At 41.8% G+C, this 23,945-nt stretch overlaps 3 protein-coding genes across 3 annotated transcripts in view; 1 reads left to right on the forward strand and 2 right to left on the reverse strand.

Annotated features, from left to right (window-relative positions):
* The first annotated feature begins 6,453 nt into the window (after nucleotides 1-6,453).
* Nucleotides 6,454-8,209, forward strand: LOC139630859 (achaete-scute homolog 5-like). Its single transcript, XM_071494634.1, has one exon. It carries the CDS (start codon nucleotides 6,534-6,536, stop codon nucleotides 7,083-7,085), a length of 552 nt encoding a protein of 183 aa, XP_071350735.1. The 5' UTR covers nucleotides 6,454-6,533; the 3' UTR covers nucleotides 7,086-8,209.
* Nucleotides 8,210-8,365: 156 nt separating this feature from the next.
* ppp1r15b (protein phosphatase 1, regulatory subunit 15B) lies at nucleotides 8,366-16,467 on the reverse strand. Its single transcript, XM_071494631.1, has 2 exons — nucleotides 13,650-16,467; nucleotides 8,366-10,857 (listed from the first exon to the last, which is right to left on the reverse strand). Exons 1-2 carry the CDS (start codon nucleotides 15,651-15,653, stop codon nucleotides 10,645-10,647), a joined length of 2,217 nt encoding a protein of 738 aa, XP_071350732.1. The 5' UTR covers nucleotides 15,654-16,467; the 3' UTR covers nucleotides 8,366-10,644.
* Nucleotides 16,468-17,069: 602 nt separating this feature from the next.
* The window catches only part of pik3c2b (phosphatidylinositol-4-phosphate 3-kinase, catalytic subunit type 2 beta), a 41,653-nt gene continuing 34,777 nt past the window's right edge, over nucleotides 17,070-23,945 (reverse strand). Inside the window, exons 29-33 of the mRNA XM_071494629.1 lie at nucleotides 23,787-23,904; nucleotides 22,339-22,414; nucleotides 21,206-21,312; nucleotides 20,829-20,957; nucleotides 17,070-20,709 (exon numbers count right to left, since the gene is read on the reverse strand). Coding sequence (XP_071350730.1) covers nucleotides 20,518-20,709; nucleotides 20,829-20,957; nucleotides 21,206-21,312; nucleotides 22,339-22,414; nucleotides 23,787-23,904 — 622 coding nt within the window. The 3' untranslated portion in view covers nucleotides 17,070-20,517. The remainder of the gene's footprint in view (nucleotides 20,710-20,828; nucleotides 20,958-21,205; nucleotides 21,313-22,338; nucleotides 22,415-23,786; nucleotides 23,905-23,945) is intronic.

Here is a 23,945-nt window from a genome sequence, read left to right on the forward strand (position 1 = left end):
TAATTATGAAATAAACATGGACATAAAGACTTGAGAGATAGTTTCTGTTAATGTGTCTGTGGTTCACACTGCTGTGCTTTGAACCTGGAGTAATTTTGAAAAATGGCAGAACGACCTAAAAGAAACACACAGAGCTGATGTTCCTCAGGTGGAGCAGTGGAAGGTAAAAGGTTAAAACCAGATTCTGATGTAGTCCGTCTTTAAGACCAGACCCTCGGGATGGAGGACAGATCAGAGCTGATATTTTACTCCAGTTAGTGTTGAATCAAAGATACAGACCCACAGTGAGTGGAGTAAACCTGGACCCAGGACAGTTACCTGCCTCATCTTCACATGTTGGTCTAAACTACATTATGATGTGTAGTAAACCAGTTATTACATGTTTATACTGAATAAACAGGAGGACGACTCCCACAGTGACTCACCTGAACAGGTGTTCCTTCATGCTGTCCTGAAGCGTGAGGTCCAGGTACTGAGACATTTCCAAATGTGTAAAGTTAGAAGAGCAGCTGAGCCTCCTGTCTGATCGCTGTCGGTTCAGAGGACGTCTCTCTTCATGTCTCTGTCTCCTCTCTGTATTTATGCAGCTCGCCCCTCTCTCTCTCTCTGTCTGTCTAGGTTGTCTGACCAATCAGGAGCTCGGCGCTCGGGACAATAGGCTGAATTAAATGTCTGCCGCGCAGAACAGGTGGGACGTTGTTCTTCAGGCCAAATGTCAAAGAGATTCAGAAAAAGTTCCCAGGGAATGTGTCAGAGTCGTGAGGACGGCTCACTGTCCGAGTCCTCACCGGGAACAGAACATGTCAGCTGACGAAAACAACAGGCCTCTACTGTGGCTGTGAGGTCAAAGACACAGCGAAGGGAAAGACAACAACACTTTATTTACAGGGACAATTTGAAAATGAACAAATGTTGGAGGGTTCTTCCTGTTAAAGGGAGTTCTTCTCCTCCACTGTCACTCAGTGCTGCTGACGGTGGGACTGATGAGCTTCTCTCTTTAATGTTGTAAAGTCTTGACCTGACTGTGAACACCCTCCAGACAATGTGGCCTATATTGTGATTTGGCGATACATAAATAAAACTGAACCGACTTGAACAAGAAAACACACAATTCAGTATTAATGGAAAATACATTTTCCAGGATCTTTAGTCTGTTTTTAACTCAACTCAGAAATTCACTAAACTCAAATCCCTATTTTACAGTATTTTCTAACTAACTAAAACGATTAATCAAATAATCACTTTAAAAAAGAAAATTTGACACTAAACTGAAAATCTCTGGGTTTTGAACTGTTTGAACAAAATCAAAATTAATTTTTATTTAATTATTAATAGTTAATTACTCATTATTTACTTTAGTTACTGACTAATTCTGTGATTTCATCTGTGTCAGTGATTTCAATTAAATAAATAATCTGCAGATTATTTGATCATAAAAATTGTTTGTTGCAGCCCTGATTTAAAATTATGCACTTTTTTTTTTTTTTTTTTAAACTTTTTCCTTTAAACTGAAGTTTTACCTGCTACTGATGCAACACAGTGAGAAGAATGAAGCAGATGTGGTTTACTGTTGTCTGTGCAGATGGAGCAGTAAACTGTCGAGCCTGAGAACCGCACGGACGCTCTGTGTGAACACACACACTTCTATTGTGTGTGAGGGATGAAGAAGTGTGGGAAGCCGTGTGTCGCTCTGACTCCACAGAGAGGAGGGGTGGGGGGGTCGTGTGACTGGGGCACACTCAGCCTCGTGCTGGGAGCTGTGGGAGCTCAGAGGAGGGAAAATGGGAAACCTGACCCCCCCCCCCTCCACACACACACACATAGACACACACAGACAAACAGACAGCAAACACACCCACAGACAGATGGAGATAAACAGACTGAACGAGTGTAAACACAGAAAAACTCATTTAACAAACTTTAAATCTACAGTTGCAAGAAAAAGGTTGTGAAGCCCTCGTCTGATGAACTGGTGACTGATGAACTGATGAAACTAGGGTCGAAATGTTTGGGAAGAACCTGCAGCACCGTGGACGGTGTAAAAATGAGAGTATTGAGAGTAGGAGCATGTCGTTATGTTTACCCATCTCAAACAACGTTGCCATTTTAACTCCCCTCTGTGTGTTGCCAGATTTGTGTTTTAAGCAAATTGTTGGTTAACATAATAAAGAGAAACAGGATGGGATATGTGGGATAATTGACTATGATGATACTCGACTGTGGAGTTGGTGATGAGCGATGGTGAATCTTAAATATTTATAGTATTTATAGTTTAATTTATAGGTTTTAAATGTCACAGAATTAAAATCATCTTCACTGGTATCAGTTGATATTAAATTAACATTTCAGTGGTTAAGTCAAATGAAGACATCAGGTCATTTCTGAAGAACTGAAATGTAAAAAACAGCTGAACCGATCAGAAAGTTCTGTAATCAATCCAAACATTGATCCTCTTTGAAATTAGTTTGAGAAATATTCACTATCTAATATTTAATGAGTGGATCAGGTGGATCAAAATGACTGTGAACTGAGTCCAGTCAGTTATTTACAGTTATTTGTGCTAATGATGTCATTGTGATTTTTTTTTTACACTGATGTCGTCTCTTCATGTCATTGGTGTTTTTCTTACTTTGTAGTTTGTCTTGCACTGGTTGTGTGTTCTTTCTATTTTGTGTATTTGTATGAGTGTGTGTATATTTTTTGTGTATTTTATGTACCCTTTAAATTGCCCTCTAAGGATAAATAAAGTTTCTTGAATTGAATTAAATGTACTTAATTACTCTCTAAGTTCTGGTTCGCTCTGGTCCCAGAGGACGCTGAAGCTCTTCAACCAGCTGAGAAGAAGGTGAGAGAGACTGACTTCTCTCTGCTGCACAGTCCAGACCACATTACAGACCAGACACAAGGCAGCAGCGGCCCCTGGAGGCCCCCGAGTGGACCCTTGACAACCTCAGAGGCCAAAAGACAGTTGTCCACTTTGCAGAAGTGACATGCTCATCGAGTCATGTGAACTTTTGGAGCAATCAGAGAAAAAAACCTGTACAGATGTTCAAACTGATCGACAGCTCTCAGAGCTGCGACAGGTTGATCGATCAAAGCTTTATTTTGTTGTTGTTATTAGTGATCAATACGACCAGAGGCTGGACTGGGGTCAGTTTTAATCCTGTTAAAGTGAATTAGCCCAGTAATTTATTTTACTCCCATTGTCCTCAGATCTGCTCCTCTCCCAGCAGCCTTAAAGGGGACAGCGTCATCTTGTGGCTTCAATGAGAATCACAGTCTTTTTCTGCAATTTTACTCTTGTTTTATTGGACTTGGACTCACTGGGAGCTGTGGTCCTGAACCCACTCTGTCCGTCCGTCTGTCTGCTGTGCTTGGACAAGTTATTTTAATGAATATGATTCAGTTTCTGAGGTTTTCATCTACTTTTCTCTGAACGTTTCAGCAAATGTTACAATGATATATAAATAATAATTCAAGACAAAACAACACAGAAACAGTTCATTTAAATGGAGAAGAGTCTGAGCTCAGCCCCTGAAGGTTACAACAGTCCAGCCAATGCTTCAAATGACTGAATCCTACATACAAACAAATGCAGCAGGCAAGACTGTATAAAAGATTTCAGTTTATTACCTGAAATAAGTCAGGTCCAACAACAGAGCTGAACTTTTATCATAATATTTCTATTATTTTGTTAAACCTTGTAAAGTGAAACTCTTTAATATTTAAAAAAAAAAAGAAAAAGCTAAGTAACAACAGGAGCAGGTTTGATGGATTCAAGTCTCTGCATGTTGAGTTTTAACAGTGTGGAGCTTCATCACAGCCTCAGCTCATCTTTGATGTTACAGTAAAACAATAGAGTGAACAACTCGCTCCTGCATGTGCATGCCCTTATTAAAGCACAGTGCGTGCGTGTGTGTGTGTGTGTGTGTGTGCATGTGTGTGTGAGCAATAGCTTCCGCCTGCAGGAACACACAGAGACGCAGAGATTAGAGGAGGAAACGTCGACGTTCAGCTGGACGTCAGACTGGACCTGAAGAGTAACTCTGTACTTTAAAGCATCAGTTCACAAGTTTTCAACTCTTTATTAAACCAACAGTCACATGTGAACAGGTTTTTCCACCTGGACGTCAACAGCCACCATCACCCCACCCCACAGTCAGAGCCCCACAAACACACAGGCTCGGTCATTTTGAGATCTTGCCAAGAACTCAACCTGCATCTACAAGACTGGGCTTAAATACTTGTTTCTCTCAGTGGAGTCTGGTGTGTGTGTGTGTGTGTGTGTCAGATGGATGGTTTGTTTTCAGCCGGCTGCTGCTGAGTGACGACTTCTCTCTGACTTCACCTTTCAAAGTTCAACACCAAAAACAGACTCAACATGTGAAGACAGAGTGACACATCGCCTGAGTATTTGTGCTGAGTGTGTGTGTGACATGTGGGTTAACGTGAAGAAGAGCAAATCCAAAGTCATCCTCACTAGAGCTGTAAAACAAACAACTCACCTCTCGCGTCAAAGCTTGAGTTAAAGTTCAGTAAACATTTAAAGTTTCTAACAATTCAAACAGAGTGAAACTGTCAGGTGTGCACAAAGTGTTCAGGTAAGTCTCAGACAGCGGCTCAGGTTACAGGTGTGTGTGTGTAAACAGTCATCAGAGTGTGTTGTGTGATGAGAGGCTGACAGGAAGGGTGTGTGTCGCCGACTTCTTTCATCTGGAAATACGGGATTTAGGAAGAGGAAACTGCAAACACTCATTTTTACCTGTACAGGATCTTTGATGTTCCACAGCCCGGCTGCTATACACAAACACTTAATATGAGCGGACACACACTGAAATTTATTATTGTCGTTATTATTTTACTGATATATTGTTATAGTCTGTAAAATGTTTCAAATCAACATGAGATCGTTGTTTTTTGTTCCTTTGTTGCCTCATTTAATAAACTCGTGGATGCTTTATATTCATGAGACTGGATGCAGCGTGTGGGTTTCTCTGGTTACCTGCTGTCCCATCACACACCTGGAGGGGCGGAGCTTCAGCAGGTAAAAGCAGGTAAATCTTCAGCTTTTCATCTGCAGCCTCAGTCAGAATCAAACTCAGAAGAGGAAACACTGCAGCTGCATCTGAAGGTGAGAAAAAGACGAACAGCTTCTCGTTATAACTTATGTTTCAGCATTCAGGTACAGAGATATGGAGATATATGATATATCTGTGGATATCTATAGATATATAGAGTTTTCTACACAGTGCTCTGTGAAGGAACTGTTCATACATGATGTAGCTATTGTCTTGTAAGACTTCTTTAAAGCTTGTTGCTTTAGTCTCTTTTTAACACACTGATTCTGCAGCTGTGTGGACACACTGATTTATTTCTGTTCTGTTTTTATTAATATTTTATTTGATGAATTTAAAGACCAGAAAACAGACACCGCTCACTGAAATGTCAATACATTTAGAAAAAGAAAATCAATTATTAAGTTTTCTTATGTACTGTATTTCTATATTTTCCTTTCAAACCTTTTAATCTGAAGATTTACATTTCAGGTCTCCTTCAGTTCAGGATTTTAAATTTCACCTCATGTTTTCCCGCATCTAACAATTGTTTTTATTATCAATTAATCTGCCCGTTATTTTCTCAATTAATTGATCATTTTGTTTGTAAAATCTCAGAAAATAGTAAAAATATGTAATCTTCAGACTTCTTCAACAGTCCAAAACCAGAAGATAATTCCATGTACGACAAAGAAAAAAGATTCTCACATTTTGAAACAAATGTTTGTAGTTTTATGCTTAAAAAGACCAAAACTATTGATCAAACTGCTGATCAAAGCTGCTGTCAATTAATTTTCTATTGAATGAGTCATTAATTAATTGACTAATTAATGCAGCTCCACTTTTTCCTTATTGCAATTTTAAAACATCTGTTTGTCATTTGGATATTTATTTCTTTGTCAGTTCCTTTTATGGCCCCATTATCTTGATTAACAGAGTAAGAACTGTTTTCAATTCTGCTTATGTGCCAAAGACTAAAACAATGAATTCTCTAAATACTACAGTACCCATGAGCCTCAGCTACTGTTGCTATGGAGCGAGGATCAGACTGACATGTTGATCAGAGCAGTATGGAATTTAAAAGATGTCACCATGGTTACTGAATTTATCTAACACTGATCAGAAACTCTGAGTCAGAATCTGGTTTTCAGATTTGAGTTTTCAGGTCATTTGTTGTGTTCAAGTTGTGTTTTATCTTATTAACTATCAGTTATTTTCATTATCGATACTTCTGACAGGTAGTTTCTTTAATAATCAATTGATTAATTAATCATTTGAGCTCTGGGGAAAATAATAAAACTGAATGGGAGTTTAACCCAGCCCTGGACAAACAGACTCTGTCTCAGGTCTCGTCTCTCTCCGTTTTCCCGCCACAGGTCAAAAGGACTGAGGATGAACCGTCACTGTGGTCTCTGCTGTTTTTAGACAACTGCTACAGACTGAGGACTCAGGAACCAGGTATCAGCCAGTCCAGATCACATGATGAGCTCCTCCTTCTCTCCACCGATCATCAATCAGCGTTCTTCTTACCTGAGTCTCAGTCTGTCTCCCTCTGCTGGACTCTCTGAGGACCGTGGTGTCTCTCAGCACTCAGACTCTCTGTCAAGCTCCGTGCCCTTCTTCCTCTACCCCTCCAGCATGGACCACGCCAGCCTCAGCCTCTACAAAGGCCCTCTGAGGGGCCCTGGCCCCGGGCTCCTGCCCTATCTGGCCCCATTCCACCACCACGGACACTTCAGTGTGTATGAGTGTCCCTTTGAGCCGGCGTTCATCCAGAAAAGAAACGAGCGTGAGCGTCAGAGGGTGAAGTGTGTGAACCAGGGCTACGCCAAACTGAGGGACCACCTGCCGGGTCACAGCGCCGACAAACGGCTTAGCAAGGTGGAGACACTGAGAGCTGCCATCAGGTACATCAAATACCTGCAGGGACTGGTGGAGCTGGAGGACGGGAGGCACAGCGGGGGAGAGTCCCCCAACACCTCGTCTCCTGGACCGGACTGTGGCGGAGAGTCTGAGGGGTTCACATGCTAAACACACACTCGGCCATCATGTGGCAACAGCTGACAGGACCACAGCCAACCACAGGGGGAACAGGTTCACATGTTTAACCACTGAGGAGGAAGTGGAGATGATACAGTTTCTCTATCCAGCAACATCACTGATCGGTCCAGAACAACAAACCATAACCACACATACGCCTCGGGTCCTGTGACGCGTCTCTGAGTCAGTGTGATTTGATAAAACACGAGTTATGACGTCAAAAACACTTTCTATCAAGTCTGGGAGGTGTCATGGAGGAAACTATTTCATGCTCTCTGACTAATCATTTCTGCCAAATGTGTAATGTAATATCAAAACAAGGGAGCAAATAACCAATTTGTGTTGTGGAACTAATGGTAGCTTATATTTTGCCTCCTCTCTTCTTGTAGAGGAGGCTGAAGACTGTTATTAAGCACATCTTATGAACTGGGTGATTTCACAGTATCAATGGATTTACAGTCAAACAATGTTTTCATGTGAAATATGTTTAAGAGACCTCAAACAATCAATTCATGAGGTGAATCCCAGTGATCTCAGTCTAAATTCAAACATATTAAATCCAAGAGTTTCACAGTGAGTGTGAACAAACATGACAAGAGTGATGGCACAAAGATGAGAACTTATTATTCTACACTGAAAGCACCAATTACTGATTTGCCAGATCAGTTAGTTTACATATTTCTCCATGACACCTCCTAGGTTAAGATGGGGGTGGCGGGTTATGGGGGGGACACCCCTCCATCAGAATCAGAAGATTATGGGGAGACTTTTAAAGAAGAGTTCAGATCAGGTGAGATCATCTGTTCACCTGTGCAGAAAGAGACAGGTCAGGAAAAAGCCTCAAAACTGTTTCTGAAAAAAAAAAAAAAAAAAAAACAGAAAATGGGCCGTATACATGAACATAACTATTTGTTTTGTTCTGACATTCTTTAACTTTGACGTTACAAATCTGACAACCTGTTGAATTTAAAATGTGCATAAAAAACAGACCTAAACAACAAGTGATGAAAAAGTACCTGAAAGACAGAAGCAGTCTATTGTCACGCTGCTGCAGTAACATTTCCTCTCCTGGAGGTGGCGCTGCTCAGCTGCAGCCCTGACAGACCCCCCCAAATCAATGAAGAACTGAATGGCTTTTGTGTTTGTTGATTTCAAACATTTTCGAGGACCTGGAGACAGTGATTTAAGGCCTTGATCTTCACCACCTAAAACATTCATGTAATAAAAACAGGTGTACAAAACGTAGAGGAAAAATGCAAAACAACCCAGAGTGTGATCATTAAATATTGATTTTAATATTTAAGTCCAATTTAGACTGTGAGATGAAGCAGAATGGGTTATCCACCTAATGACACATTAGAAAAATAAAACCCTTTTTTGACTAAAATAACACCAAAGATTCATATGTCGATTTATTTTTTCCTGAAGTCCACCTCCTGTTTTTCCGTTTTCAGATTTTCTAAGTCTTAAATTAAACTGAGGCTTTCCCTTCAGTTTTTATTAGTCCCAAAAACATTGACCTTTCACTCCAGTTAACACAGTGTAGTGATTCATCTTTTTAACATCAAATATCTGTTCTCACACATGAGTTTCCTCAATGTTTCTCTCTTCATGTGAGTGATATAAAGTGAGGACTTTACATTGCTGCTGTAGGACCAGAGGCTCATGCAGATACTTTATAGAGATGAGTTCAGCCTGGAAACATTTGACTGAGTCAGAGTCTTCAGAAGGAAACCCCCTCACTGTTCTGACTCTGCTTAGGCATTTGTTAAATTTCTGTCTGTTGAACTTCACATCCCACATCTGTGACGACACAAAAAATCCACAATCCCAAATCCAGACTGCACACAGATTCTCAGCAGGTTTTTAGTCATGATGGAGATGCTGAAACTATTTAAAATAAATTGTGAGATGTGGTGAAACAACAAAAATTAGTGTTAAATCTTATGAAAAACATTTTCTCAAGTCTGAGTTACTTTAAACAGATAACAGGTGTTTGGGAAAACAATATATATTTCTATAAGTCAGGACTGACACTGTGGAGAAACAGTTATTCCTATTGCCACAGTTTCCTATTTGTTATATGATTTTTAATCAGCTGGATGTTCAGTTCAACAGAGAGATGATCAATTAAAGGGAGTTTTTTAATACCACAGTGATGTATATCATACTGATTAGAAGTAGAATACTCTGTGTATTGATTGATTATCAGTAATTAGTAAGTCTGAGCAGTTAGAGGAACATTTTCTACATTAAATAGAGAAAATCATGCAAATCAACACTGAGCCTTCAGTTCCTCCTCCTGTCAGACTATAACACTCACACACCAGCGATCTTTGGCTTTAAAGAGAAAATGGGACCAAATTAAAAGCTTTGGCTGCAAATACAAACACAAAACTGAGTCATTTCACACACGTGAATCCTCATTACACACTGGACTGTAACAGGGTCTATTCAATGGTTTTACTCCCATGTGTGGGGAAAGAGTCAAGCTGCTGTTTAACTGTCAGGTAATCATCAGTTTTACACCTGAGTCAGAGAACGCTGCTGCTGTTTCCATCAAAAATAAACTGAAGAACATTAAACAAACCTCACTGTTTTCAGTGAGGTAACAGGTCTCGGTTTCAGGCGGAACAAAAATGACTCGTGTTAACTGATCGTTTCAGTAAATGCACTCGTGAACACATCTCAAATGTGATGATGGATGAATCTTGTATTTTACAAAAAAAGAAAAAATAAAGAAAAAAAGAAATTCTGGTGAAACATTTTCAATATATTTTCTTTCTTCTTCCTTAATCATCTGCTGGCCCCTGTGATACCTCTTGGTAACCCACCTGCTGAGTTTCTCAGCTTTACTCTATATCTGATGAAAACAGCAGCTTGTTTCGGTGTCTGATGCCAAGTGTAAAATGGATGAGGAACAGATCTGAAACAAGTTGAGAAAACGCTGAAACTGAAAACAGCTGCAGACATTTTACTGTGAAAAGATGAGATCTTTTCCTGTCTGCAGAAAGGCTTTTGTCAACACAACATTACGACTTCTCAGCTCCAACAGGGTTTTTCCTCACAGTGAAGCCACAAGTTAAGCCCTTCAAATCACCATGAACACCTTAACAACACAACTCACAGGCCAGTATTTTACTAGATCAGTCAGTTATGAAGTTGCCCTGAATCTTGTTGAAGTATTCGACTGAATCAAAAAAGACGGAGCTGCAGAAACAAACTGATGTGGACTCAGTCTGAGGCAGAACCACATCAGAAAGTAGACTTAAGTCAGTCAGTAAAGAGTTCAGCAGTTATCAGTTCGTCCACCTGCTGCCTCTGTGTGTCTATTGTGTCAAAGCAGTTTGTATTTCTGCTAAACACGTGCACCTTTCCATTTCCTCAGTACGAAACATGTTGAATTACATGGTCGTCCTGGACTTACAGGACAGATGCTCCATCCTCCTCAGGCATCCTGGATTTAGAGGACAGATCGTCATCCTAAGGCATCTAGGATGTAGAGGACAAATTGTCCTCAGGCATCCTGGACATACAGGACAAGTGGTCCTCAAGCGTCCTGGACATAGAGGGTGGTGAGGCGGAGGTACACCAGGCTGCGGTGCTGAGGCTGCAGGCAGTAGGCGATACTCTGCTCCACCTCCTGGCAGCGTCGCAGGAATCGGCAGCGGTCCCGGGCCAGCTCCTCCCAGGGGCCCCGCCGATCCTCCTCCTCCTCGCCACAACTGGCAAAGAACTCCTCCACATTATCGCAGAAACGGACCTAACAGGAAGAAGAGGAAGAGTCCTGAGTACTGCTGGATCACACCTACACATCTCATCTACTCTTTTTAAACCAGAGATTTTTTTATTAAAAAAAAAAAAAAAATCTCACCCATTCAACCTATTTTTGTTTCTGGTCTCTTGCTTATAAGTAACATCCAGAGTGTCTGCTTTTCTGTGTTTTATATCATCGTAAACTGATTAATCAATTAAATAATTACAGACATACAGACACTGGACATTATCTGACACAGGATGCAGCAAAACTACTTAGATTATCATAGTGACACTACACATTACATGTGAAATAAATATGAATTCATTTTAAGAAAAACAAGATTCTGCAACTGACTCACTATTGGAATTTAACTAAAGAACCAATGTAAAAAAATCAAACTGGCAGATTTGTCTTTATGCACCTTAAAGACAGATCTGAGCTTTCATACTGTAAAGGTAAACTGAGACTGAAGAATGAGCTGCGGTAGCAGAGTGGCGCTGTAGAGCAGGGTGTCAGCAGGGCCCAGCTCTGATTGGCTGTTGAGGGTGTTTGAAATTATGTGGGTGGCTCCCACAACACACTTCCTTTCTAACTTCTGCTAAATATGCAGGTCTTTATGTGACTGATGGAAATGTACATGTTCCACCTGTCCTGTTTCAACATGAGTGTGAACTGATTGTCAGATAGATTGTCCACCCATTCAAATCACCGAGGGTGGAGGGATAACAAAAACACCTCTGTCATATACAGAGTACAAACAAAATTATCACACAGTCACATTTTGTGATGTGAAAAATGTTTAAACTGTGAAATGGAGATAAGAGCTTTCTCTGCTGTCTCTCCAACAAAAGCAGAGAAATGTTCCCTGGGGTCACAACAGTTATAGTTATATAGTTATATAGTTATAGTTACATCACCATTTCATCACAGACGCCTGCACAGGCTATCTTAGACAAACTCAACCGAATAAGACTGTGGAAAGGTCGTGATATTACCTCTGTGATAAAATAAATAGTAAAATGAAAAAGGTTAACTGTAGTTTGACGTCCAACAGACCACTGTGATGTGGAAAGTTTGTGAAAACCGACAGTGGCAGCAGGACAAATCTGTTCCAGCACCTGAGACAAAAGCAGTAGTGGAATGGGAGCAATGCTGGTCTCTTCAGATTCAGATGCTAGTTCCAAATCAAAACCTCGGCTGAAAAGTAGTTGACTTTAGCTGCCTTACTTTCCAGTGTCACTCTGTATGCCACTAGATACTTCTCTTCTGCTGGTCTTTCTACATGTAAACTACTTGCTGGAGAAAACAGATATAATCTTTTGGTCACATCACATCATTTTAAGACTGAATGTGAATTCATCTGGAGTAGATCATGATTTATTAACAGGGACTCTGAGGGACCCGATGACTCGATCCTGAGTCATGATGAGAAACTGGTCTGTGTTTCAGGTCCAAGTTTACATGTTTATTCATATGATGAGCTATAGTCATCAAGCTGTAAAACCAGAAAAAAGGAAGCAAAAAAACCCCAGAGAGTCACATTATTTAGCTCCACGTTTCCAGTAAATGACTGACACTGTTCAAATGTACTTTTCTGACAGACTTTAAAATGTCACAGTCTGCCCTCTGCGTTTTATTGTTTGAAATATTTCAGCAAGTTTCAGTCCTGATAGTGAAACAATATTTCACAGTTTGACATTACTTTTGGTGGTTTAGTTATTTAAGCAAGTTAGTTTATATTTTAATGCTACTGCAAACTTGGGCATTTGTTTTTTCCCCGTTTTATACCCGATTGTTTGTGCAGTTACATGCAGACTAAAATAAAAAGCATTTCCCATTGCTGGTTGTAATCACACTTTTCAAAATGTTTTAACTACAACAAGCCAAACATTTAAAAATACATCTGTTTAAATGTGTTTGGTTGACTGGTCATGTTTCTTATTATTGTGTAGGGAAAGGGTGAGATGCATAAAAACCTTCTATCACAGAAACTGTTAATGAATAAAATAACGAGAACAGGGTTCACATCACGGGCCAGAGTACCAGATATCTCCTAGCAGAAACACTGTTGACTTCTGGCTGACCCTCTCTAACACAACTTTTGGATTCATTAAGTATGAGACATTTATGAGATGGATCAGGAAACATACAGTGTTCACTAAGGCTCAAAAAGCTCAGATGTATTAAACAATGGTTGACCAGTTCAATAGTCTCAGAGTGCAACCCTTCTGTCATTGCTTAGGAAATATGAATGTAATGTGATGCTTGTGAAAACATTTTGTACCTGATGACCAAGACCTATAACTAAAAGTGAAACTATGTCTACAGGCTGTGCCCTCACTGTAGACAAAGGCTGAAACAAGTTAGCAATTAGTTCAAAACAATTTTGATAATCAATTCATTTTAAGTCAAGTCACTCATTTTTTCTCTGTTTCCTATCACAGTAAGCTGAAGCAGTTGATTGGATGAATCACGACTCATGAGGACATCACCTTGGCTGCTTGGACATTTTTGACTATTTGCAGATTTTTCTTCATCTCATTGTTTAATTTGAAAGTTCTTTACTGTCCTGAGGAGGTGAAAGTATCCTGTATTTTAGGATAAAGTTAGAGAGAAAAGTTTTGAAAAATTAATTACATTATGAGGAACTTAAACATAATTTCCTTTCTTTTCCCTTGAATCATTTGGTGACCCAACATACAGATTAAAATATTAAAAAACAGCAGAGCAACAGACACAGGCTTACTGCTGATGGCAATTAAACAGAATGACAGAAGAAAAGGAAACAAACTGACCTTCTTGGTTGTACCACAACTCCGGGTGGTGGAGGAGCTGAAGGAGGTGGAGGGTTCAGAGAAGCCGCTGTCCAGCCTCTCCTCCGCTTCTTGCTCGCTGTACTCAGGTGGAGATGCCACTTTAAGGTGCGGGGAGTGGGGGAGAGTCTGAGAGGCCTTCTTGGCCCTGGCCCTGGCCCTAGGAGCAGCCTCACCGGGCCCTCGAGTCCTAAGTGGGGCCTGGAAGTTAAAGGGGCTATAGGGGTCTGAGGAGCAGCTGAAGGAGCTCCACAGGCGGAGGCTTTCAGCTTCGTCCACCTCACTTGCTGAGGTTGAGTCATCCCATGTGTCACTGCCAGATGGAGGGGAGAAGGAGGTTAGGGGAGGAGAGGCTGCCAGTGAGGAGAGAGAGAGAGGGGTGAGGTCAGGGGAGGAGGCAGGGGTGGACTGGGTGGAGGATGGTGGTGTGGAGGTGGGAATGTTCCTGGCTAGGCTTCTGCCAGTGTGTAACTGGGCGGTGAAATTTTGGGGGTTGTATGGGTCCAGATTTTGGCACAACGAGCTCCACAGGCGCTCCGCCTCAGAGTCCACCTCGCTATCCGAGTCTGAGGCTTCATCATCGTCTTCATCATCTTCATCAGTGGAGTCGGACAGATCAGATGACCCCTCACTGTCAAAACCATCATCATCATCATCATCATCATCATCAGTGGACTCCCTGTCTGATTGGCTGCTGTCGTCATCACTACAGGGGCAGCCCATGATAAAGGCAATGGCTTTGTTCTGGCACTGGGGGCTGGAGAGCACCGTTGCCCCCACAGACTGACCCTCCTGAGGAGCTGAGTGTTGTTGAGTGTTTGCCTCCTCGTCCACCTTTCCTGATGTAGACTCTCCCTCCTCAGACGACTCTTCTTCCATCTCTGTTGCGCTGACAGTGGCACAGTTTTGAGTCGGTTCGGCCTCCCGCTGTTCTTCACTTGGGGCTTTCACCATGTGCAGGTGGCACATCTGGAAGTGTTCCTCCTCCAGGCTAGAGTAACCATTGTCCAGGTCAGGGGTCAGAAGTACCACCTTGCTGCAGGCGGCGGCAGCTCCTGAACTACTCAGGTGGTCACTGATGTTGGGCTGGTGGTCTGGTGTCGACCCCTCTGTGTTCTGGACTGTGTGAAGGCCTCCATTGTTAGCCGGCTCCTCTTTGTGGTCAGTTGGTCCAGTGTTTTCTCCCAGAAACAATTCCATGCCGCTGCTCTGGACAAGCCTATCGGTTGTTTCGGCAGCATGGGCTTTTGTCTTTGCCTCCAGTTGCTCTGGACAATGCTGGCCTGTCACTGTCCGCTCCTCAGACCAGGACAAATCTGACAACAGCCCTTTCTGTGAACTCTCCTCACCTCCCCAAAAGCTGCCCCACCACGTCCTACTTTTACCACCACTGCTCTTCATAGTGGAGCTCATTGCCTCGGTCACCCAGTCCTTCCCTCCCGTTTGTTTTATTTCCTGAGATGACATCGAGCTCAACAGGACATGACTGAAAAAAGTCCTGGCAGAAGAGAAGTATCCAATCTGAGTTTCTTGACATAGTTTTAAATCCATTTCTGCGTTTTCAATCCCTATTTCTTGCAGAGAATCTGCGCTCAGCCAGGGTAAAGTGTTGCCGTCCCTCGGCTCCAGCAGGCCGGCGGCTCCGTTGTGCTGACACCGCAGGTAGGTCAGGTGTGGAGCCGCGTGTTGCGTGAGCGGCATCATGTCGTCCAGTTGTCGTAAAAACTCCCTCTCTTCCTCAACAAAACTGGTTCTTAAATCTCCACGGATCCACCCGGCTCCTTCATCAGACTCGGCCGGGTTTCGCGGTCGGCCCGGAAGATATTTCTGCAGGAATGACAGCGCGGGCCTGGACACCACGGACAGCAGGCCAATCCACGATCTTTCCTGACTGTCAAGCCCGACAGAGGTGACTCTGTGGCCGGTCGGAGAGGACGAGCTCTGCCCGCCGGATAAATGTCCCTCATTACTCATGTTTCTGAACATTTTCCTCAATTCAAAAGTGCAAAATATAAATTATGACATTAACTGAGCAACAGTGGTATGATGGTGACAGAGTTGCTGAGCTGCTCTTCAGTAGCAGATTAGCTCCAAATTTGACAGCTGTCAGACGGGGGAAGGCTGCAGCCAAAGGTCCAGGTTATCTACTGCAGGTACTGGCGCAATCCATTTAAACACGTCTTTATTCAAGTCTTTCTAATGAAACATAGTGTTTACACTGATTGGCAAACATACCGATTACCACAGTGAAAGGGAACCCAGGAAATATCGCCCATGAGCCCGGCGCGCTCCGCGGCATCGACGATTCGCTGAGAGTGGTGGTTGGACTTCTTCCTTGTGGACAGTTTGGTGGAGACGAAGCTGGAGGGGAGAGAGAGGCTGAACACGCTTGAGTTGAGATACGAGGAAGAATCCAGGTCTGAAGATGAAAAAAGAGCCATTTTGTCCGATTTTAATCTCCGTGAAAAAGCGGCGGCGGAGGATGGAGGTCTCCGTTCGGCTGTAGCTGGCGGTGCTAGCAGGTTAGCTTAGCAGAAGGAGCTAGCTTGACGGTTAGTTAATCAGGGAGCGACGATTAATTCAAAATACTCGACCCCAAACTACAGTTTAGTAACTTGGCTGTTCTACTGTAACTGTTTTTCGCTCGCTCCAGCGTTTTTTGCTGTCTCGGTTTTCCTTTTTAAGTAAAAAATTCACCGCGGCGTTGCTTCCGTCCGTTCAGAGGGATTTCATCAGAAAGTTCAGGGACCGTCGGCAGTGACTCGTCTTTCCTGTAACGTGAAACCTGCGGTTAGGGAGTGTCGCAGTGTTACAGAAGCGGAGGGGGCGTAACACAGCAGCAGCACTCGCCCTCTGGTCTGAGGTCCCTCTGCAGGTCTGTTACATAAGGAAGCAGACACCAAGGCCCCTCCACAGGTCTGTTACATAAAGAACCAGGGTCGCTCTGCAGATCTTCAGCTGCTGCATGTGTTTATCAGCCTGAGACTCCCACATGGTCCCTTATTTAGACCCAGAGTTCTGTCAGGGAAATAGTTTAAAAATAGATAGAAGATTAATTCCTGACATTGAGAAAAAAATCATCTGAACTCAGATGTTTTATTCTTTGAAAAGCAAGTAAAGATTTTATTAATTTTTTTTTATTATCAAACTGCTGTTTCTAAGGTGAAGGATGAACATTCACACAGGACGTCTGTGTAGTTCAACATGAGTCACAGCTGACAGTCGAAACTGACTGACATGATAATGTAAACCCTGCAGGACAGGAGAGAAGGTATCAAAGAAAGAGAAAGAAAGAGATAGAGATGGAGGATAAAAACAATAGGAGGGTAAGGCAAAGGTAAGAAAAGAAAGACAAAGAAAAGAGAAGAGGAATGAAAGAAAACAAGTTTCAGAGGGAACTCAAACTTTTTTCAATTCAAGTTTATTTTTTTAGTGCAAATAATACAAAACATGTTCCAAAATTAAAGTTACACATTAATAAACAGCTTCTCTCTATGTTTGAATCTAAATCAGAACGGTGTCTCCGACTACTCTGCAGTGGAAAATCCAATCACATTTTCATTAACTTCAGTATGTCCAGTACAAATAAAGATCCAGTTCATTTTGAACTTACATTCTCTCCCTGTAGTCTCAGGGGTCAGGACTCAGACTCATGAACTCAACTGCACGCCACTCTTTTCCGTCATGTAGATAAATGTGTTTTAACCTTTCAGCTGCAACTCGGTCTCATCTGTGGTGGTTTATATTCAACATAAACTATAATCTGACTTAACCTTGTGTGAAGCATAAAGAGCTTTAAGAGATTTTTAAAGACTAAATCAATTTTTCTGAATTAGTTCAGGGGTTTGGAATATGCAGCCTTGATTTGATTGCATCCTTTTGAATAATTAAGGTTGAAGTGAAATAAAAATTCACTTTTGTTAATAATGACAGTATATATTTTAAATCCTTGGTGATCCTTTTTACTTCTATTATCCAGTCAAAAATGGTATTTGCCCAAACAGCTGATGTAGTGACTGTACAGATGTTAGCTGTAACACTGTGTCTACACAGGTAGCATGAGCAGCCTGTTCCCAGGTGCCAAAAACAAAGTAATTGTACAAAGACTCCAAAATGATCCTATTTACAATCCAGCCCACCGAGCACCAAACACATATTTTTTAGGATGTTTGAAGGTCTGAGCTGTGGTCCACAGTAATATTACACCCATGAGTTGGGCTATGTCTGCAGGTAAGTATTTATTATACAGTGTTACAGTACACACTGAGCAATCCCAGCCTGTAAGCAAACAGCTTACAGGTGAATATTTTTGACTATAAACAGAATTTATCAGAGGCTGTGAGTTGTGACAGGAGCCGTCTCACCTGATGTCAGCAGGGATGTGACTGGATCATTAATGGCAGATCCAGGGGCACTTATCTGTAATATGTTATGTATAATATATTCACTATTTCACTGTTATGGAGACAACTATGAAACTATGCCATGGGAATGATTGCACACTCAGGGCATGTTAGAATTATTCATCATACAAAGGCCTGTACACCTGGAAACACTGAGCAGCAGCAGCTGCAGTCCTTTGTGTCAGGATGTGTTCAGGTACAGTACTGAGTGTAGGTCACAAATCGCCTCCCGTGCAGACATGCTGGAAGCTTTCTGTGTTGCATTCAGCCTCTGACTGATTCTGTCAGCCACATGCTCACAGTTATCTCACGTGTTCAGCCATTTTCAGCTCGTTCAAACGTGTCTTCACATCAGTTTGTGCTGCCCTGGGTGTTTTTATCTTTAATCATGCGTTTCTGTTGACTTCATGTGATCAAGCTGCTTCTAAGACTCACTTCACACATCATGTGCATGTTGCATTCGTGTTTGCATGATATACAGGGCTGTCACTTGAATCAGTCAGTACAGTACCATGTTACAGTATCTGACAGCAACAGCTGCCTGCAACTGTCTGTCAGTCAAACACCCCATCATCAGATGGCTACAGCGCGATATTCTCAATATGTGTTTAAACCAAAGTGCTGCTTACAGACGATATTTAGGAGCACTAAGATTAAAGGTGAAAACAAAGTCATTTAAAATATCTCAGGACACCAGTTAACATTAACATTTGGAGAAGAGTGGTGAACAGAGCAGATCAGTGGAGTTTGCTTCCTGCAGGTCCCCCCCCCTCAGTTTGTCTTGTCTACAGCGCAAAAAAACAACCTGCAGAAAATAAATCAGATCCCCTTCATTATTTACTGCAGCCTGGATCATTAAAAACCCAGAGAGGCAGTTTAAAAATGACCACAAAATCTTCCCAAAAAGTACAAAATCACAGGCAGAGAAGGAATAAAATGTAGAAACAAGCAGCTGAGGGGCCGAGTAGATTATTAAGATCTAAGAGGAAAAAACAGAGCGGGACGAGCTTAAAGGCAAACAGAACATGTCCCTCTGTCAGGATCTCTCTCTCAGACTAGCTCTCATGCAGACCAGATCCACGTCAAAGCTTCAAAATCAAATCCACATCCACACTATAAAAAATATCCTGCATCCTGTCTGTAACTCCAACCAGACGACCGGTCGGATCCACTCAACTGGATCTGAACACGACTTCCTGTTAGCAACATTTAAGCTAAAGCTCTGTATGTACACAAACACAAAGTTAAAATTCTTATTCTCTAATACTTTGTGCTAAAATCACAACGAAGACTTAGTGTGAGTTTGTGTGTTTGCTCCGGCTCTGACTGACTCAAGTTTTTATTCTCAGGACACAAAAAGCTGGAATTCCTTAATGCAGCTTTCCAGACCTGGGAAATGACTTGACTGGCCAAAAACAGGGTTTCTCTCCTGTGATGCAGAATTACATCAATCCTCTCTGAAGAAAGACGGAGATCTTCAAAAAAAGTTTCTTTTTCATTTACAGCAAAATTGTGTAAAATGTGAACCAGCTTCTGAACAGATATGTGCTCTTTGTTCTACACCGTCCCTGCAGATAAATCCTTCTCCACCTTCGTCAATGATCAGCGTGTGCTTCCCACCATGTCATTTTTAACTTTTCTGTTTTTCTTCTTGAGCTTCTGATGATTTCACCTCTCATATCTACAGCTTAATTCACATCTCAGCAACATGTGCACAAAGAGAGAAATAAACAGAATCCAAACTGAACTCGCATCAGAACCACAGTCAGAGAATATTATGACTGAAATTACTTCATAGGTAATTCATTTAAGCGGGACAGACGATGTGAAGACTGGACGGCTTCCTTCGTCCTCTGATCTCATGAAGCCTTGGACACAGACAGTCTGTCTGCTGCAGTGAGTCCATACCGAGTTCTTCATTTAAATTAATTTAATTAATGTCTTTGAAAGTCCTCAAACTAACTGTGGCTGTGTTTTTCTCACAACCCTGCAAAGTTAAAAAGTGTAAAAGTTAAAGTTCTTAGAGTTCACTTCACGTGACATTAGAGGCCAAGTTAAATCAAAACTACTTAGTTAGTTGAACTCATTAACGTTGACGTGACTTCACGGTGCAGTTTGTTTCTTGAAATCAGGAGAATTTGAAATATTTAAAGGACCTGACTGCATTAGAAAATAATTAAATAATTATTTTATTAATCCAATAAATTACCAATAAAATGTTATTGAGCCGGTCCTTCCTGTGTTTAAAAACTTAATAAACAGCTGGAAATGAACTGTGATGATGTCAGTGAGGTGACCTTTAACCTTAAACTCCCTCCCACACAGAGGGAGGATCAGCCACGCGGCTTTTACTTAGAAAGGATTTTCCTTTTTTCTTCTGTCCTCCTTGTGGGGACAACAGCTTCTCTTCTCTTCCTTTAAATCTGCCACTTCCTGTTTTCTGTCTATCAGTGGGTGGAGTCAGAGCCAGCGGCACCCAACTGGTGCCAGTCCACCCAGTGCTGACCCGGGACCAGCTTCTTCAGTGGGATGAAGGTCTCACCCAGCAAGGTGTTCTCCCAGAAAGCCCCGTCACCCAGAACCCGTAGGTGAATCACCCTCTGGTCCAGGTCCCCCCGAGGGATCCGCTCATACACCAGCTGTAGGGTGGGGGATGGGGGGCAGACAGAAGAGGAGAGAATGAAATTTTATCTCGACAATCTGTGGTATAAAGTTGAATATCATCAGCGTAACAGGGAACAACAGGATCAGTTTGTACCATCTCGTTGTAGGTGGGGTTACAGGTGCGACGTGCTGCCTTCGTCTTCCTCTTGCTGGTCTTCTGAGGGTCGGGGAGGAGGTAGAGCTTCACGTAGGGGTCCGGGTCTGTCCCGTCCTGCAGGGGCTGCTACAGAGACCACACACACACACACATACATGTCAGCACTCAAGTCTTTTTGAGGGTTGGCTTCACAGCAGCCAATCAAAATATCTGGGAGGGGCCCCTGTAAAACCCAGCAAAAAAGAAATGAATCATCAGATTCATCAGTAACTGTTCCAATCAATATTAAAATGAATTATGTGTTTACAATTATGTGCCAACAAGTCTCATGCACACATATGAACACAAACACACACACACTGAGTCACACTGACCAGTCCTCGTATGTGCATGACCATGATGAAGAGTTTGTCGTTCTTGTAGGAGATGGAGAGTTTGACTTCACCGAGCTCCTTCCCTGAAGCTGGAGACCACGAGATCTCTGCAACACACACACAGTACACACACAATTAATCCACAAAACATACACAACACACACAGAAACACATTGAATACTGTTCCTCAAATTTATAAAACTTAAAACAAACAGTTGACGTCCTTCATTAAACTGTCACACCTGAGTCTGTATGAGACCCAGGTCCCACTGAGACCTGAACATGTTTTAGACCTGGACACAGACCATAGCCTTGACACTGTGTTTAAACATGGAGTCATTCTTTACAGCACAGTTACTTATTAACAGCGAGGAGGTAAAGAAGAAGAAATGTTTGTGTTTGAAGTGAATACAGCTGATCAGTGGCTGATACAGACAGGAACACACTGAACTTTAACCCTGACTCACCCTGTGTGTGTGTGTGTGTTGATGCTCTGACTCAGGTGTATATTATTTTATTGAGGGCGGATCAGTTGAACTTTAACAGAGTTTTACAGTCATGAATCAGGATCAGGCGTTCAGAGACAGATACGCTTCATTTCCTCTCACGCCTTTGAAAACTGCAGATGGACTCAGATGTGATAATAAAAAGAAAAGTGAAAGTATTTCTGCTATTACTGTCCTGACTCCGGCAGCCAGTCTGTGACAGAACTGATGTAAACACTACGTCCACAGTGAAACTGATCTGTGTCCAGGTGGTTTTAGCAGAGAGCTCTGTCCACAGTCAAATGCCTGAACAACATGGAAATCAGTGAATCTCTTCTTCTTCAAAACTGCATCGCAGCAACATCTGGACAGGCTCACATCTGTTTTTTATGTATTTAAAGTTACAGGCTCCTGCCAGTGTTCAGGTAGATCCACATTTGCACAGATGGACAGAAAACATGTGCAGTATAAAAGAATAATTTTATTTTATTATCATTTTATGTTCTCTGTAACTTAACCACAAAATAAACGTCCACTGTCAGTGGTCAGATTTCAGTTGTGTCAGGACTGCAGGTGTAAATACAAATTTACAAGTGTCAGTGTTGAACAACGTGCACTGTCCTTCACAGTGTTTGTGTGTGTGTGTACCTGCTGGTTTACTGGTTGTTGTTCCCGGTCTCTCGTCTCTGGGCAGCGGGTGGAAGAAGGCATAGACCAGGTCGCACTGTAACACACAGACACACACACACATACACATTATTCACATATTTAAAACACAGATCAGAAACACTTGCTCCAAAGTGACAGATGAGCCTTTTAATTCAATATCTATTACATCTATTAAATCTACACATTAACTGGGCTACACATCCCTGAATACACAAACTGTAAGATGGAAACAGAAGATAATATCATGTTTATGGAAATATACATGCAAATAAAATGAAAACACAACAAAAACCAAGCCCTAAAGTAATTTTCAGTTTCAGTGTGAGAACACACACACGGAGAGTAAACGTGCCAAGTTTCTAAAACTGGACAGGACTGATACAGGATCCACACCCACAGAGTGTGTGTGTGTGTGTGTGTGTGTGTGTGTGTGTGTGTGTGTGTGTGTGTGTGTGTGTGAAAATGAAATGTGAGTGGATGATGAGAACATGAACACAATGTCCTGATCAGTCCTCACTGGCACTGAGCTTCGTAAACAAACAGAGAAACTAAAACCTTTGACTGAGTTAAAGTCAGTCACTTACATTCACTTCATTTACACAGTAGAGCTACAGCTAATGATTAGTTTCATTATAGATTCATCTACAGAATATTTTAAACTCATAAAAAAAAGCAGGATATGTTTCATCACTGTAGTACATCATTTAAATGTAACGATCGTTTATTATATTAGTTAATTCAATTTTGAAATGTATGAATTTATTAATAAATCCTTATGAAACACTGAAAGTCTCTAATTATGTGAGCAGCACATGTCAATGTTGAGTGTGGGAAACAGACACTGCTCTGTTGTCTTTTATTCTGAAAGTCACTTACTGAGCCTAATCTGAAAACAAGATAAAAAAGATTTTTATGTGACAACAACAACCAGATTTATCTGCTGCTGAATGTAAAATATGATCCTCCAAGGAGCAGGTGCCACATTAACCTGCTGTCGACCTCTTTTCACTATTTTCAGACGTTTTATTCACTTAACAATACAACACAAGAAAATACCCGTCAGATGTATTGATAATGTAAATAATGCAGCCTGACATTCTGGAAAAATACGACCTTACTGAGGTTTAGTGTCTGATCAGTTTGATCACTAGACAGACAGAAAAAAAAAATGAAAGCAATATGACAAAATAAAACTTTAAAATAAAAATAATGTGAAGCAGTTTAAGTCTTGAAACTGGATCCCTCTAAGAGGCCAGGATCACAGATGGAAGACTTGTTATTGATATTCTACGAATTGGAGAATATGTCTAACAATTAGTGATGATTATATAGACCCAAATAATACAGAGTAAACCTGCAACTTTTGGGTCCCTGGGGGAAACCACAGGCAGGAGTCTCCAGTGGTCTGTGGTCAGACTGTGACTGACCTGGGCCACATCTGGGCTGGAGTGGATCAGGTGCCAGACGTAACCGTTCAGCTCATCTTTCCTCCTATCAGCCATCGCCTCGCCCCTGGATCGACCAATCACAAAACGGCTCGGGAAGCTGGGGGTGGGGCAAAGAGCAGACCTAATATTACCTGCATT

This window comes from Trachinotus anak, unplaced genomic scaffold (genome assembly GCF_046630095.1).
Source record: "Trachinotus anak isolate AG129_WGS33_773 ecotype Australia unplaced genomic scaffold, CSIRO_AGI_Tana_v1 ptg000013l, whole genome shotgun sequence".
Taxonomy (NCBI): Eukaryota; Metazoa; Chordata; class Actinopteri; order Carangiformes; family Carangidae; genus Trachinotus; species Trachinotus anak.

Bases quoted from the DNA above. Each gene is read 5' to 3' on its own strand.
- ppp1r15b (XM_071494631.1), bottom strand. From the start codon at position 15,653: ATGTTCAGAAACATGAGTAATGAGGGACATTTATCCGGCGGGCAGAGC. The intron at 10,858-13,649 runs GTCAGTTTGTTT...TCTTCCTGTTAG, and splicing joins GTTGTGGTACAACCAAGAAG to GTCCGTTTCTGCGATAATGT.
- LOC139630859 (XM_071494634.1), top strand. From the start codon at position 6,534: ATGATGAGCTCCTCCTTCTCTCCACCGATCATCAATCAGCGTTCTTCT.